Source organism: Podarcis tiliguerta (assembly GCF_965153285.1).
Source record: "Podarcis tiliguerta genome assembly, chromosome: 13".
NCBI lineage: Eukaryota > Metazoa > Chordata > Lepidosauria > Squamata > Lacertidae > Podarcis > Podarcis tiliguerta.
This window is the reverse complement of record NC_139546.1, coordinates 15,210,713-15,228,246: the sequence shown is the minus strand read 5'-3', so window position 1 is coordinate 15,228,246 and position 17,534 is coordinate 15,210,713. Positions and strand designations below refer to the sequence as shown.

Genomic DNA, 17,534 nt, shown 5'->3' with positions numbered 1-17,534 from the left:
TGACCCTGCCATTTGTCAACACGCATGCACATAACAATTACACACTTGCTCAGTCTACATGTACAGAATGACTTTTTGAGAATATTACAGTGGTACTTCGGGTTAAGTGCTTAATTCGTTCCAGAGGTCCATTCTTAACCTGAAACTGTACTTAACCTGAAGCACCACTTTAGCTAATGGGGCTTCCTGCTGCTGCCATGCTGCCGGAGCACGATTTCTGTTCTCATCCTAAAGCAAAGTTCTTAACCTGAAGCACTATTTCTGGGTTAGCGGAGTCTGTAACCTGAAGCGCATGTAACCTGAGGTACCACTGTATATCCTGCAGAAGATAAATGTGCAATTGAGGTTGTAATAAACAATTCCTTTTCCATTCTTCCAGCTGAGTAAATTGTACAAACAAGTACTAGATATGGTTTGAAGGTATCTTTTAAAAAAATATGATTTATTATGTGCCCTCTTCCAGAAGGTTTCAGGGTGGGTTACAGCAATATAAAATGCAGCTTGAAGACAGTCTGAAACAAATTGCAATCACAACTAGAGGGGGTCTTAAAATGTAGTGTCAACAGATAGGGTAAACAGGTGCGACTTCAGCATACAACAAAACATATCCAAGAAAGGTGCCAGCTGCACCTATGTGGGGAGGGAATTCCACAATTTAGGAGCTGTCATCCCCCCCCCCAAACCTCCATCATTTTATTTGTATGCCCCCTTTCCATAGTTAGAACCATGGATTTTCCACATCTCAGATTACCTCTGTCAGCTCAGTTAGGAAGGCTGTAATGCAGTGAGGTGAAGGCCACACCAACAAAATCCCTGTTCCGCCCAATGCCACAAACATTCCCTCAAATTCAGAAACAGTGTGGACTGTCCTCCTAGTGAGGATGATTCTGACTCTCCCTCACCGCCCCTCTGACCTGAACGGTGCTGCAGCAAGTACCCAGGTGGACATATGTAGCTGCAGTCGCATACAGCCACCAAGCTCATCTGCCCAGCTCTCAGTTATGAATGCCAACTCAGCCCCTGCTATTAAATTGTGGACAACAGATGTTTTATTCTGGACAGACTTGGCAGTTACCACCACCACCAGGTGAGCTGACTGGCAACCCCCGACTCTGAAGCACAGCAGGAAAAGCAGAGGGAGCAAGGGCTTTGATGTAACAAGCACTCCCCACCACTGTATATCTTTGTTTGCCTCCATATCTACCTCCATTTGCCATCATGGTAGTCCCATTCCTATTCCCCTCTGGGGCAAACCCATAACTTCCCTAACCCGCCTCTTCTAAAACTTGTTCCTGAGCAATTTAGAATCCTTTAAAAAAACCTACAAAGACACAGAAAGGTATGGTGATGTGGTCAAACCAAACCTCTTTGTTAAATTATTTGTCCTAGGATTAGTAACGGTACTTCTAGCTCAAGCTACCTTATGACAAAATCACACACATAGGTGGACACACTTGTCATTTCTGTGTAGTTATTTACAGCAATGGATAACAGACACTGCCATTAAATTTTACATGGGCAGGAGAAGGAAATGCAGTGCTAAGGAGATTTCTATCTTGCCCTATGCCCTTGAAATGTTGAGTCATGGTGGTTTTCAACTTTTGATTGGCCTTCACTCTTCTAGAAATATAGTTCCTGCCACATCACGTTCGTATGTATGAGCCTCCTCCTTTGAAGATTACCTGCTGCCTAGCTACTGCACACACACCTTAATCAAACAGAGCCCAACACTGGGTTAGACAGACAGCAAAGACAGCGGGAGGTAGAGGGAATGTTAAGGGGAGCATTCAGATCCCAATACCTGAACCCTGGAAGCTTTGCACTCCCAGCGAGGATTTCTGAACCACCACCTATTAGGTCTGTAAACATTGCTTAAATCTGAAGTTCAAAATGAGCTTTAATAAAAATATATATAGAAATGATACCCTTTTCAGGGTACTCACATTACTCACAAAAGCCCACATTCTGTCCCTTTGAGTGAATACTTACAGGTAAAGGATTTGATAAGGAATGCTGTGGCGATGATCGTGCAACAGGTGGCACGCTTCTTCCAGGACTTGTTCCTGGACCACTTCCCCCAGCAAACTAAAATTTGGAGGGGACAAAAAAAGCAGACCAGTAAGTTCAGGGAAACACTGTGAAAGTTTCACAGAGCAAAGCACACTGCACAGGTGCATAGAAACTGGGGCACAGAAAACTATGCACACAAGGGAACAGCTACAATTAAGATCTGGACTTTTTTTTGCCCTAAAACTGTTTTAAAAATATAAAGAAGACAGTTCCCTAGAAAATTTAGTCATTTAACTGCAAGGGCCCCCTCTCTAAGATGTTTACATATTATTTAGAAGAGCCCCTGTCTCTAACCTACATGGAAAGAATTTGCAAGGACATCGTTTTCTGAAAAGTTACATGTAAAATTGGCTTACCTCAAAATAATCACTAATTTTATGTCCCCTTGGAGTGACTTTGCCTGGAAGGAAAAAAAAAACAGATGGTATTAAACCTTCAAAATCAAAACACTCTCATGCTTCAGGGTTTAATTCTTCTTTTTAAAAATTGTCTTGGTTTTGAGATAAGAAGGGAATTGGGTACTACCAAAGATTATGGATGTGCCTGTTTATTATAAGGGAATTTCCAGACTCAGCTGTCCATGTGCTGTAGCATTCTGCTCCTCTTAACATGTAAGACTCTTGATGCTTTTTGTGAGGGGGAAAAAAGGATCCTGCACAGCTGGATTCCTTCTTTAAGTGAGGATTGTGCATGTACTTTTCATGTAAATGACAGCTACATTTTAGGAGGACTCCCTCCTCACACTTCAGATGGTGTATGTCAGAGTAGTAGACTAGAATGAGACAGAGCCTCTGCGTTGATGCAGAATGAATACCAATTAGGACCAACCTCTGAAACGACACAGTTCCGGGATAGTTACCAAGGGACTATCTGAAATGCAACACTTATTCTCAAAGATTCTCTGTCGCTCCCCCAAAAGTATATTGGAGAAAAGGACAAAGACATGTGTGCATGTGAGCACACACAGAACAGCAAAAGGAGCAAGTGGCAACGGAGGTACAACTGACAAGAGCTCAAAGAATGTGTGTGCATGAGTTCAAAGATTCTTGGAAGAGGCACATAAATCGCTGCTTGAATGGCATTTGAAGGATGAGGAGGTAAAGTTGGTTATGATTCATTGGGCTAAAGATTTTGGGTATAATATACAGCTGAGTGATTGGGAAAAAATTATGGAAAGTGGGTTTAAAGTTTACTGCATGCAATGCCTTAAAAGAAAATGTGATTTAAATGATGTATAGATGGTATATTACACCTGTTAAATTAGCTAAAATGTATAAAGTTAGCAATAAATGTTGGAAATGTAAAGAAAAAGAAGGAACATTTTATCACCTGTGGTGGGAATGTAAAAAAGTGAAAAGCTTCTGGGAAATGATATATAATGAGATGAAAAAAATGTTGAAATATAAATTTTTAAAGAAATCAGAAGCATTTTTACTGGGCATTGTAGGAAATGATATAAACAGAAAATAATATAAGCTGTTTTTATATGCAACGACAGCAGCAAGAATATTATTGGCACAAAAATGGAAGCAAGAAGAATTACCGACGAAAGAAGAATGGAGGATGAAATCAGTGGACTATGCAGAACTAGATAAACTAACAGGAAGGATTCGAAATCTGCGGAACCAGAAATTCACAGAAGACTGCCGTAAATTTACAGACTATTTGAAAAGTAATTGTGATGATCAGACTACGTTTGTAGGTTTGCAAGAAGTTTTGTGAGGTGAATTATTGGAACTATTGCAAAAATGTATAAAGGGGAGGATGGTTAGTTAAGATAATTAAAGGCAATATGAATTTAAGAAATGCCTAAGAAGTGGTCAAAACGGTGGATCAGCAGAGGTGCTGATGGAAGTCCAAAAAAAGATTGTATATGTGGTGAAATTTTGTGGTATGTACTATAATTTATATGTTAAAATTAATAAAAATTATTATTAAAAAAAAGGAAGAGGCACATAAAAGAAACTGAGGATGGATGCGGGAAGACATGGTAGAAGTGGGTGGATAAGGAGCAACCATAATGGGGCCAGAGAAGGAAGTGTCATCAGTATGGGCCATGATTCCAGACTATGCAAAGGTTGCTCCATATGATTCTTGGGATTAGGTGCTTCTGGGTGATTTGTCAACACCAAAAATGACCACTTAAGAAAGGAAGCATCAGAAAGGGAAATTTTTTACTCTTCCTCACAATTTAGGTCTACGTTCTCTGATATATCAACTTCTGATAGATTCCTATGGGCTATTTCAACCATTATTTTTATTTTTACATGGAAGTACTTCAGTGCCTCAAGTTTTGTGACAATCATGTGTGACAGAGATGTGTGATCACTGCAAGTGACGATCTTTGCCAAGCAGCCACTGGAAAACCATGCCCAAACGTGACATGTGCATGTAGTGAAACAGATGCAGGTGAAAATTGCAATAAGACCGCCTCAGGACTAAAACTGTTTGTCTTATAATGCAGACGGCAAATTTTCCCTGAAGGGAAGGGTGCTGCTCCAAGCTCAAGATCATAACAAGTTGCCCAATACACCTTTGAGTCAGACTCAATGATATCAAGGGAAAATAGAATTCTCAAACAACTGTGCTCATTACTGAATGTTTGGAGATCCTAATGAGGGGGCCTAAAGCACAGCTTACCTTGGTTGGTCTCAAAGGATTCCCCTTTCCTCTTCCTGTTGCGCTGGTCATTCTGTTTTTTTTCTGGAGTCTTAAGGGGGAGAAAAACAAATCCCAAATCAATTTCTGCAGATATCTCAGCATCAAAGCACACTAAGAAATTCAAAACCCCCTGGAAGACTTCTCAGTTTGTAAACACAGAGGGTTATGTTTCCCCTCTTTGATACAGGGGAACAAAAAAATCAGTGACCACTGCAACCCCACTAACAGCAAGTATTACACCAAAAATGAATTAACTCCATTAAGGAAGACTGCAAGGCACTTGAGAGTTAAGATCACTGCCTTGCACCTTCCCAAGGGCTAAATTGTTTGAGTTTTCTTGAGGCTATTTGCATGGCAGGGAATTAGAGAGTCCAAAAGGTGGCATATTTTCTCCTGCTGGAATGGAACCCTGACTATTTTCACATAGTTGACAGTAATCAGGTATCTTCTGGTTTGACCCCAGGACAGGCTGTCCAGTAAACACCAGGTTCACTTACTTCCAGCTCCTTGTCACTTAGTGAGCCCACACTGCACAAACTCTGATTGGAAGATTCACTGTTCAGGGGCCCCTGGCGAAATAGACAAAAAAAGCAAAAGTATATTTACATATGCTGAAGATGGTTATAACTCCCCAGAAAAGCATCACAAACACACTTGTTGCATCCCTTTTCAGTGCAATGAACTGTCTACAAATGAGAAATTAATGTAATCATGTCTTTCTTTGGTGCATTTACAAAATCTCAGTTCTAATGCTGGACAGCATAGTGCCAAAACCTATCACAGGAAATTCTGTTGGTGCTAACTAGCTCCTGGTTTCTTTGCACGTGTGCAGTTCCCTTCCCATATCCACTTCTGGTACTGGATGCAAAAAGTATTTCCAGGGTACCTACCACCTGAACCAAAGACTATAAGCCGGGGTCAGCAAACTTTTTCAGCAGGGGGGTCGGTCCACTGTCCTTCAGACCTTGTGGGGGGCCGGACTATATTTTTTTTGGGGGGGGGGGAGAATGAACGAATTCCTATGCCCCACAAATAACCCAGAGATGCATTTTAAATAAATAAAATTCAACTCATGTAAAAACAAGCTGATTCCTGGCCTTAATTTGCCTCCCCATGCTCTAAGCTTAGGATAAAACAAAACTTGCATTTACTTGATTAAACCTGTTTGTGTAAAAACTGATGTAAAAGCTTTTAAGGAGCACTGGTGACACAAGGACACTTGCATCCTGACATTATGTTGGGCACCACTGCCATCAGTTCCTAGTGGGGAAGGATGTTATTTATTTAAACAGATTTCTTGCCCACCCTTTACTACAAGATCGCAGGATGGGCTACAACCATGCAATAATTATACAATATTAAAATCAAATCAAATCCTTTAAAAGAAAAAGATCAAACAGTACACCAAACAGGAAGGTGGCATGCCTATTATATCTATGCTGAGAATAGATACACAAAAATTGAAGGACCCTGCAGTGGTCCTGGGAAAACGAAAAACATTAATCTCTGGGTAGCCATCAGAGCATAAATACCTATGTCTCCCATTACCAACAGGAGTCTCAAGCAACTGGAATATTCTCACCTAAGTGCCAATTCCTATCTTTGTATACAAGGAAGAATTGGCTACAATTACACAACAAACTGTACAGTAGAACTGCACCAGATGCCCAAGCACTAAATAAAAATGTCCTTCTGGTTGCAGAGAAACACACATGAATACTTTGGCCTTAAACTCCACTCAGGTGGTATACTTGTGTCTTGACTATGTTACTTCAGATCTAAGATGAGGGCCCCACATAACTAACCAAAAAAATTCTTGCAGATTAATACATCAGGGAAAAGGCTCGGCTCGGCAAATAGGGCTAGTTCCCCCTAAGTTCCTTTTCAGTTCACACATAAAAGCTTATCTCACCAACCATATCCTATTCATTCAAAAAGTCTTCAAAAGATGGTGGACTTATCAGTTTTTTAACAATAATTTGTGTATTTTTAATAACGTGAAGTTTTCCCATAATACCTTTGTAATACCGTGGGAATGTTTTACGTTTGGGAGTCTCAGATGGATCTGGCTGGCAAATTTAATTGTTAAAGTAAGGTTAATGTTGACATGCAAGTCAGCGCACAGACTAATAACAGAAGAGTTACAAAGACTTGAGAGACTATACACATGAACCAACAGCAATGAGATCTTTGAAAGAAAGTGGGGGATTTAGTTCATCATATTTCCCTTGAAGAAGTTTAGAATAACTACATAAAGGAACATGAAGCTCCAAAACATACACAGTGGCTAGGTTGATTTGTGTTAAGTACAACATTTGCTAGTGATGCCCACCTGGTGCCATCATTAACACGCTTCCAGCTCCAGGTAAAATCTCTCTACTCCCAGCTACTTGACAAATGAGGAGGATATTGGTACATTTTTTGCTGATGCTTTATTGGATTTGTTTGTATTGTATGGTTTTTACTGCAATGGATTGCTCTTTTTCTCATTGTATGCTTTGCATTTTGCTTTCTCATTTTGTAAATTGCTTGGAGACTTTTTACTGCCAAGCAACTAGTAAGTTGAAATAATAACAACAAAATGTATACACCATTATTATTAATAAAATACCAAAGTAGTACCATTTTGGCCATCTCGGGAATTTGAATCTTTTTCTTTCTTTCTTTGAAGTGGAGCAACCTGGACCTCAAAATTAGACCTAAAATTAAGATAAGAAACTGTCCCTCAAAGAGGTAAGGAGGCGTTGCCAATTCCACCTTCATTGCAGTCATGTGAACCAAAACTGCATGACATTCCTGATTGTCCCCCAATTCCCAGCTGTTGTTTTTTTTTTTTTGAGGGGGGGCACAAGACTGTCTTGTTTTATTAATTCCCCAAATGTTTTCACTAAGAAAGCCCAAGACGCAAGCTTAAAAAAAACAACACCTTCTTGAAATACTGCACAGCCAAATGATAAGCTCATGACAAGATTTAATGGAGCAAAAATGAATACACTAAACTTGGCTGCACATAAAATCAAACTTAATGAAACCCAAAGCGAGTGATGACAGTTCCAAATCAAATATGGTCTACAAAAACTTTGTTTCAACAATCCTCCAGTCCAGGCATAGGCAAGCTCGGCCCTCCAGATGTTTTGGGACTACAACTCCCATCATCCCTAGCTAACAGGACCAGAGGTCAGGGATGATGGGAACTGTAGTCTCAAAACATCCGGAGGGCCGAGTTTGCCTATGCCTGCTCCAGTCTATTATTGGCAGGCTAGCAACATGTCTGTGATGGGAACTATGTAACACAGACTTATTTGCTACCTGCTTAGGGTGAGAAGCAGCTGTCACGGATAAGCAGAGATAGCAAGGGGTTAAATTCAACTAAATCCTACTCAGATTAGCCCCACGGATATCAATGAATCTAAATTAGTTATGTCAATTAATTTCAATGGGTCTACTCTGTGTAGGAGTACCACCCAAGGATTATCGCATGCAGGCTCTCCTCTAGCCTCAGAGGACTACCAGACTCACCTTTCACCAACATTTGCATTTATATACCATATTTTTCTCCCCATAGGGCGCACCGGCCCATAGGGCACACCTAGGTTTTGGGGGGGGGGGGGATAAAGAAATTTTTTTTTCCTGCGGAGCCCCCAAGGCTTGCGGATAGCTTCCTGAAGCCTGGAGAGCGAGAGGGGTCGGTGCGCACTGACCCCTCTCGCTCTCCAGGCTTCAGCGAAAGCCTGCATTCGCCCCATAGGACGCACACACATTTCCCCTTCATTTTTGGAGGGGAAAAAGTGCGTCCTATAGGGCAAAAAATACGGTAATCTGTATCGACTGTAAGAATTTAGAACTATGAAGAACTGGTGCCAGTTTACCTTTTATTTTGTTGTTGCCTCTTCCTTTTATTTTGTATTGCATTATACTATAAGACTAAGAGCGGGGGTTGTAGTTTTTGAATCTTTCTGAAGCACCTATAAAACCTAAGGCACTTTAAAAACCAATTATAGTTGTTATTGTCGCTGAGGGCTGTTTTTCTAAGAATCCCAAGAATGTCAGGATCCCATTTTTGCAACTCCGTCCATAAAAATAAGATGAAACACAGAGCAATTCAGTCTTGAACATTTAGTTTGGATGATGTTATGATATGCTAGTGAAAACAGAAGAAACCTGAGAGAACTGGAGATGGCTGACGGAAGAGAATGCCATCAACATTGATGTGGGATTTAAAACAAAGAATGAAAGAAGTTACCAAAAGCAGATACTTGATATAAGAACAGAAAAGAAACTTTAGTTATAGGAATGTCTAGCATTGTGTGAGAAGGTAACTTCTCAAGCTTCCCAGGTAAGTTCATTACTCAACTGATAAAAAGCATTCAACTTCTACTAATGCTCACTGCTCATATATTATGAACTTTTCACACCAACTCCAAAACAAGCTGCAGAGGTCATGAAATGCCGGATTATTTTCGAAGTATGTTTGATTTCTGAACATTTAGAGGTCATACATACATTTTGCTTCAGCGGTGTTCTCCATCCGCATGACGGCAAGTAAAAGATGCCAAAAGTTGACACTCTAGATCATTAGACGTTCACCAAGCATCAAATGAAAGGTTGTGTGCACATGCTTTTGGTCAGTGAGCTGTGCTGATACCAACCTTTGCAACGCCAGCTCCAGTGAACCTGGCCTCCAACAGTTCCTGCCGTCGTGGGTCCAGGCTATGCAATTCTTCCATCATATCTGCCAACAATGATAGACAACACAGTGTATAAGTATCCAATGCAGAAATAATTAAAGCTTGCCATTATTGAGTTGAAGACAAAACATTAATATAAGGAAACATTAATAGCATTAACCAATCAAACATAAAGGTGTATATAGTGACACAACACTGTTACTTTAAATGGTGTCATTATAACCAGAACTGTGGGTAACATTCTTATTTCTCCAATAAAATTATTCCCCAGCATTGTTGGGTGGTTTCTTTGTGTTTGGACTAACTACTCTTCCCTTCACAAAGTGAATGTGATTTAATTATCCTTCTCCACATGGATCAAGAGCAGTTTGGATACCCAAAATTCCTTTCTCTCTCACCCTGGTAAATGTCTGTGGAACAAGCATTTTTAACATAATATCATTAGTAGCAACCACATAAGATCTCCAGGAATCAAGAAGCTGAGATTGTAAGGGAAAATGCATAACAATTCACTACGCCTAAAAAGACAAAAGGCAAATGCTAACATGCTGAGATGCACTATATATAGTTTTAATTGCTTCGGTCCCATATCACACATACAGGACTGGGTATGTTCATTTCTGAAGGACCTATTTGACCCTAATATATTCCTCATTCTGAGAAACATGTTGTTGCTATCCCATGCTTTCCTATGAAGAGCAAGAGAACACTGAAGATACTGCATTTGCAAATCACACTCTGCCAAAGTAGCAACATGTGTTTCCACTGGCAGCTCAAAAGTACTGGACAATCTCCCTTCATTAACCACATTTCACATCAAAACACTAATAGAGAACAGGACATGGGGCTGGCCTTTCTATTCCATATACAGTTGTACCTTGGTTCTCGAACAGAATGCGTTCCAGGAGTGCGTTCGACTCCCAGAACCATTCAAAAACCAAGAAGCAGCTTCCGATTGGCTGCAGAAGGTTTTCAATTGTTCGGAAGCCGAAATCTACGAGTTCCAAGGCGTTTGGCAACCAACGTACGACTGTAAATATTTGTTGTTTAGTCGTTTAGTCGTGTCCAACTCTTCGTGACCCCATGGACCAGAGCACGCCAGGCACTCCTGTCTTCCACTGCCTCCCGCAGTTTGGTCAGACTCATGTTTGTAGCTTCGAGAACACTGTCCAACCATCTTGTCCTCGGTTGTCCCCTTCTCCTTGTGCCCTCCATCTTTCCCAACACCAGGGTCTTTATACTGTAAATATACTGAAAGCCTATTTTCCTATGAATATTGTATCCATCAGTGTGGCACAATTCTTCAGTTTGCTGATGGGTTCTCCTTTGTGTTCATGTGAAGCCACTCTTAGTAACTTTCCTCTGAAGTTGGTTAACAATATCTGGTCCCTTATAAACAATTAAACATACACTAACAATAAAGTCAAACAAGTGAAACAAATGTATTGTGTTTCAAAAAGTTCACTGTCAACCTAACTAGTAAATATAGCTAATACAATATTTCATTCCTGTTTACAAAAGTCAGAAATAATACATATGTGACTGCAGGCAAAACAGTCATTTCCTCAGTGTAGAGATAGATCCTTGACCATGCATTCTTCTACCCTGCAATTTCTAGACCAACCCCTCAAAAGTTACGCTAAAAATATCACAGAAATGAAAACATTTATGGATAACAAAGGGACAAGGTCTGTTTTCTTCTCAATTCCCTTTAGCATCTTCCTAGACAGATCTACCATGAGCTTGACTGCTGAAGAGTACGCAACCAAACACTAAAACAGAAACAGAGGCCACAACATGGGTCAGATAATAGAACTGTAGAATTGGAAGGGACCACGAGGGTCATCTAGTCTAACCCCCCTGCAATTCAGGAATCTTTTACCCAACATGGGGCTCAAACCCATGAACCTGAGATTAAAGATTTCATGCTCTACCAACAGAGCTAGCGTATGTGTATAGCAAGAGTTCTTGAGAGTTCTTGAAACATTTCAGACTGGCTCAGAGGCAATACTAAACTATAATTAAAAGAATCTATGTTTAATCTTAAATATGGTAAGAGGGGGGTAAACCAACTTCATGCCATAGTTTATAAAGATGGCTTGGTTCCACAAAGTATAAAGTTAACCATAGTTTAGGGTTCATATGCAAAGCCGAAATAGAAACTTCCAATCTCCTTTTTGCGATTGTGTCAAAGGATAGGAGGAGAAAAGTGCAAGCCCTGAAGGAGGCCAGGCCAGTTCCCATAACCCTAGACTATGGTTCAGGTTGTGTTATCGCCCCTAAACGGAGCAATTATTTAATAATTGATTGACAGAACAGTAGAAAAGCAAAGTGCATATGACCCTATGACTCATACTTTTCCAAAGGCATTGTTTCCAGAACTATTTATTCGCTTTCATTTCCCCAACTAAAAGTTAAAACACTGAATCACTCTGGACCTTTAGCACATGCTTAGAAGGAACATTCCTGAAGACCACCAATACACTTTAGAAAGAGGAAGGGGGGAAACCAGCTACTGATTTCACATCAGTTGTTCTGTTTGCTCTCCATTTTGTCCCCATTATCACTTTTCTAGAAGACTGCAGCAGAAGAAAAGGCATCAAGTGGAATTTTAAAAAATCACTAGCCAGGGAGTTTTTAACAGCAGCCAGGATACTTAAAGGACTGCTTTCTCCCGCTCATTAAGATATTTTGGGGAGACTCTCTTCTGAATCCTGCCAACATCACAGTTGTGTTTGGCTGGGATACAGCTGCACCCAGATTTTGAAACTCCCTTCCCAGGGAACCTCATTTCCCCATCTCTCTTTAGCATTTTACAGTAGTACCTCGGGTTAAGGACTTAATTCGTTCCGGAGATCCATTCTTAACTTGAAACTGTTCTTAACCTGAAGCACCACTTTAGCTAACGGGGCCTCCTGCTGCCACTGCGCCGCCGGAGCACAATTTCTGTTCTCATCCTGAAGCAAAGTTCTTAACCCGAGGTACTATTTCTGGGTTAGCGGAGTCTGTAGCCTGAAGTGTATGTAACCCGAGGTACCACTGTATTTGCTATCTGTTATCTGCTACCTCCTTTTAGCTGTTCAATAGTCTTGTTATCATGCTATCAGCCACTGAAATATTTTAAAATGGAAAGGCTAGTTATATATTTATAGCGAGGGAGTGGAACCTATGGCCTTCCAGATATTATTGCACTACAACTTCCATCATCTCTAACTACTGGTATGCTGACTAGGGCTGATGGAGAACTCCACTGAAGTCCAACAACATATGGATGGCCCCAGGTTCCCCATCTTTGACTTATAACAGATAAATAAGATGACAGTGCTGTAGTGTCGCTGGTGATAGTCTGAAGAACATATCAGCAATATGACCATATGGCTACAACCTTAGCCACACTTTACTTTGAAATATACATATCAGTGCAAGTGATGGGACGTCCAAATAGGCTTATTTTTTATCATACTATCTATTAGAAGGAAGAAAATGGTTCTAATCAAGTACGCTTACAAACGTTCCAAAATCTCCCAACAAGGCTTCTAAAACAACTCAATAAGCTACAAAGGAACCAGCTGGGAAGATAATGAAGCATTCATAATTATTAAAAGCATTCAAGTTTAAAGCAGCCACACGAAGGTGGGTTTGTCACCTCAGGGACTTCTGAACCCCTAAAGTGGGCGGGCATCTGAGAAAAGCATTTGTGCATGTTTTAAACAGACTTCTGATCACTTTCCCCTCAAGGCATGTTAAATTCCCTGAAGTGGGAATTGAGCATCTCTCAAGCATGTATGTGTGCGGAATGACGATAAAGCAAACAAACTGTTGTTTCATGGCATTATATGAAATGATAAACGAATACATAATGTCACTCAATTGAGTGTCCCCCTCGCCCTGACTTCTTGCTATTCCAGAGAACACATTTATTTCACTTTGTAACCTCCAATCTCGCTCTCTTTATCCTTGACTTCTCAAGAGATGGCCCTACAGTTTGGGACACGAGACCACCACCTTGTTGGAATTTACAATAGTTAAAACAGGAGCCAATGACTCTCCCCACCTAGGCAAGTGACACCCAGGCAAGCATCCATCCCCTTACTCCAGGCCTTACCCACTTGTTCTTATGGGATGGGGACCACCTCTTTTACTCAAATGGGGAGTGACAGAACAGGACCCCTTTCCCCTCCTGATTTAACCCCTGCTAACCTATCAACCCCCCATTTTTATTTTTAAAAAGCAATAACAACCCCTACCCACACTTCCAGCTGTGGTGACTCCCACCCGCGGGGGCCTGCCGTCCCCAGAGGCCGCTGACATCTCACTCTCCCCTTGACCGGAAAACAAAACAATCCCCTCACGACCAGGCCCAAGGAGGCTCGGCACCTGAGACCTCTAGGCCCGGCAGCCCACCCACCCGCCGCGCCCCGTTCACTGACACGGGTGGTCGCGACCCTCTCCCAACCACGGAAAGTTACCAAGGCAACGGAGCCCCCCCACCCCACCCAGCACGCGAGAGGGAGGCTCTTCCGCCCCCCCTCCCCAACCGACCAGAACGTTCCCATAGCAACAGCCCGGGCGCACTCGCCCCCCCCTTAACTCGCCCTTATTTTAAGCCCCCACCGGGCTTGCAACTTCTAATTAGGCAACGTAGGCCAGTCTCGAGGCCTAGACGAGAGAACGGCCACCACGCGCGTTACCTCCCCCCCCACAAAAAAAACCACGTCGCCCCAATAAAAACAGTCCCACAATAGTATGAGAGTGGGGTCTCCCCCATTCCACACACCCCAAGGCCTACAGGGGCATGTATGGGTCCGTCCCCCCACAACGTTACCATAGTAACCCGGGCCCCTTTCCCGAGGTTGGGACACGGGGGGGGGGCGCACTCGCCCTTCTTCCGCGGCGTTGCTATAGCAACCGAAAGGGCTGGGGGGGGGAGGCGAGGCCTACACAGACTGTTGACCCCCCCCCTCAAAAAAATAAAATGTCACCAAGTGTAACGGCAACGGAACTGGGGGTGAAGGAGAAGCCCCAGCTGCAAGGCCTACCTACCCCTCCCTCGGAAAGCGCCGCCGCCGCAGCTGCACCTCTTCCCCGACCCTCCTTAGGCCTACCAGGGGAAGGCCGGCCTGTTCGCCCGCTCTCCCGCCGGCCACGGCCTGGATGGAAGGGCGTCGGGGGAGAAGCGAGCCTCTCTCTTCCCGCAGCGCCCGTCCGCAACGTGGGGCCCGAGGCAAGGGATGCCCGGGACGCGCGGTCTCTCTCACCTGTGGCGGCGGCTCGGCTGGGCTTCGCTCCTGGGCCAGCCGGCTGGTTGGTTGCAGGGCCCCTTTTTGCCCCAAGGAGAAGACGGGGAGATAGAGAAGGAGGGATCACCGGAGGAAGGTGGCGGTGGGAGAGCAGCTGCTCCTCCCGCGCCCTCTCGGCGGAGACCGAGAAGGGAGAGAAGCGAGCAGGCAGGCCGTAAAATCCCCGGCCTCGCGTAGGCTCCCCGCCCGGCAAAGGTAGCCTCGTTCCCGAGAGGGTTGGGGCTCTCCTCCTCCTCCTCCTCTTTTTCCCCCGAGGAAGGGATTAGGGATGGGTGGGTGGGAGAGGGGGGGCGTTTACCCCCAAAAACGCTATTCAGGTGGGGGGGTTGGTTGCAAGTTGCGATCAATGGGGGCGGGGCAGCCCCCCCACATTTCACTTTTTCTCCCCCCCCCAGCTCTCGCCTATACACCCCCTTCTCCCCCGCCCCCCTTTACTTAGGCTTTTTTTTTTTTAAGCCCAGCCCCCGGATCGATTGGTGCAAGGAGAAGAGGTGTTGGGGGGGGGAACCACTTGTGAAAGCACGTGTTGTCTCGCGAGATTTGCACGGGTGGGAGGTTGGTGTGCGGGTGCGCGGTGCGCGAGGTGGGGCGGGGGGGGAGAGGTTGAGTCGGTGGTGGTGAGAAAAAGGTTGGGGGAAGGGGAGAGGTCAGTGCAAGGAGGTGCTAAAAACCTCGGGGTGGGGCGATGGGAGGGCCCGGGCTGCATTGCATTGCATTGCATGTGGCTTTTTAAATTTTTATTTAACCCTGCCTTGTTTGCAGGCATGAGGTTAAGCGAGGCTTTTGCCAAAGGCGGATGGACACCCCGCCCCGCCCCCTCCCCACCGTGGGGATTGTTGCAGAATCCAGGACGGTGTCAGGTCTGACAGGTGGAAAAAAATTGCTGAGTCAGAGCTTTCATCAAGGGGGGGGGGTTCATGGCATGGAGACTTCTTTCCTTCTTGGGGGGCCGCAGCAAAACGAAGAATGGACCCATATACTGGGCGAGGGGGTGTTGGGGTACATACAGAGGAAGGTGTTTCGCCTGTTAACTCAAGAGGGGGGGCGTGGTCGCCTTTGTATAATAGGGACTTAAGGTAGGTGGGTATGTTTTCTGCATTGTGGTCAGGTGCAGGCGGTGGGTTTGTCTCCAAAGAGATGGGGGGGTCTGTGTCTGGGGGTGTTATTTGCAGAAGGGCGGGGGGGGGGGTCCTCTTGTGCTTCGGAAGCTTCAAGGCGATATCTATACAGTTCAACCGGTGTGTTTTTTCCATCAGTGGCATTGCGGGAGGAAGTGAAGGATGCGGAAGCGTTTGGGCTAATTTGTGAGCATGTGGGGAATTTCAAGATCCAGAGGAGAGAATGTGACTGTACTGAGGTGGTTTAGTACCAGTAGTTCACAACAATCCTTTGCATGATGTATCTCAAAAGCCGATCAGAGCAAGTTCAATGGAGGTTGTTCCCAGGTAAGTGGCTACAGGATTAGCTGGGAGATGGATGGATGTCTTGCCTTGGAAAGGTTTAGGCATCATGGGGGGAAACCAGGTCGAATCACAAACAGGCATGTGGAGGTGCTAGGGTATATTTCAAAGGACAAGGGTTTGTGTGTGTGGCTTCTTCATTTACCCGATCCAGGAGAAAGCCCAAATTTGTGTGATTCAGATATAATTGTGAAATAGTGGCTTGTTTAAAGCTATTGCTAAGGGGGGGGGGGAATGCCCAGTCCTCCCCATTTAGTCTGAGGCCATTTTGGCCAAGTCACACCCACGTTGGGTATTTGCTGGCGCCAGTTCAAGTTTGTGTCAAATGGTGCTTTCAGTGGGGCTTCTGAAGACTCTGCAAGGGGGGAAAAAGGTCACCTGATGTCATTGCCCACCTGTCAAACTTTGCCCATCGGGGGTTAGGGAAGATGACGATCTGGTCCCTCAGGGTAGAAAGGTTCCCACACCTGAGCTAATGGAGGAATTCACACAGTGCTAAGTATGTGTCATGAACTGGTTTGGATGCAGAGCAGTAGTGGGAGACACCAGCTGGGGAACCCCCAAGGGAACCCTCAGGGGAAGAAGGCTGAGGGCCAGGGGATTGGTGGTGGAATGATGATGAGTGGGGAGAGGGAGAAGAGGGAACAGACTGGGAGGAGGAGTCAGAAGCTGAACAGGGTTTAGTGAGCAGGAAGAGGCTGTGGCAGACAACAGTCTAGAACCAGGGGCAGAAGAGGGAGAGGCAGAGATGAGGCAGGCTGCTGAAGAAGCCAGGGGGTCTCCCCCTCCTACTGCGACCAGCTCCCCTCTCCCCAGTCTACCAGAACATGCAGAGAGACGAAGATGGAGCAATGAGAGACAAGAAGGAGGAATCCGTAATTGCTTTGGAAGGACCTGGGAAAGGAGACTTAGGGAGCTATGGGGACCTCACAACTGACTCATCGGGGCAAGATCTATTGGGAAGAGTTGCTGTGCTCGCTAGGCCTGGTCTCTGAGCTTGTTTTTTTTCTTTGAATAAAGAGAGTTAACTTCATTGACACCGTGTGAGTTATTGCTGACTTGCCCATGGCACGCCCCCTGAGAGTATGTGCAAGAACAGTCATCTCCTCCAATGCAGACAGATAGAGGGCCCAAACGTTTCTCTTACGTTTTCAGCTAACCATTGTTACCCATTTGGAATCGCAATAAGCCACAGTATATTTGTGGAAGGAATGACTAGGTGAGCCTATGGCTTATCTCTCTCTTCTGGTATGGCCGTTAACAGCCTGTATTTGTTTTTGATTAACCAGTTTCAAAACTTGAATAAATTTTAAGGACTATGTTAATCTTTAGTTTGCTTAAAAAAAGTCAACTTC

The 17,534-nt window shown here is 44.1% G+C and overlaps 1 protein-coding gene and 1 long non-coding RNA gene across 19 annotated transcripts in view; one reads left to right on the top strand and one right to left on the bottom strand.

The window, feature by feature from the left end:
• TLK2 (tousled like kinase 2) overlaps positions 1-15,317 on the bottom strand; it is a 38,699-nt gene extending 23,382 nt beyond the window's left edge. Inside the window, exons 1-6 of one of the 14 annotated variants that reach the window (XM_083407656.1) lie at positions 14,678-15,317; positions 9,381-9,463; positions 5,229-5,300; positions 4,711-4,780; positions 2,427-2,470; positions 1,990-2,085 (exon numbers count right to left, since the gene is read on the bottom strand). In XM_083407656.1, coding sequence (XP_083263782.1) covers positions 1,990-2,085; positions 2,427-2,470; positions 4,711-4,780; positions 5,229-5,300; positions 9,381-9,461 — 363 coding nt within the window. In that variant the 5' untranslated portion in view covers positions 9,462-9,463; positions 14,678-15,317. The other 13 variants (XM_083407664.1, XM_083407661.1, XM_083407665.1 and 10 more) reach the window with 13 other exon arrangements.
• On the top strand, positions 14,809-17,220 carry LOC310661671. Of its 5 annotated transcripts, none has more exons than XR_014504028.1 (2): positions 14,809-14,914; positions 15,976-17,220. It is a non-coding gene; the product is annotated as an uncharacterized lncRNA (long non-coding RNA). The 5 variants fall into 5 exon arrangements; XR_014504029.1 differs by lacking the exon at positions 14,809-14,914 and adding an exon at positions 15,323-15,365; XR_014504030.1 differs by lacking the exon at positions 14,809-14,914 and adding an exon at positions 15,379-15,588.
• Positions 17,221-17,534: the final 314 nt, after the last annotated feature.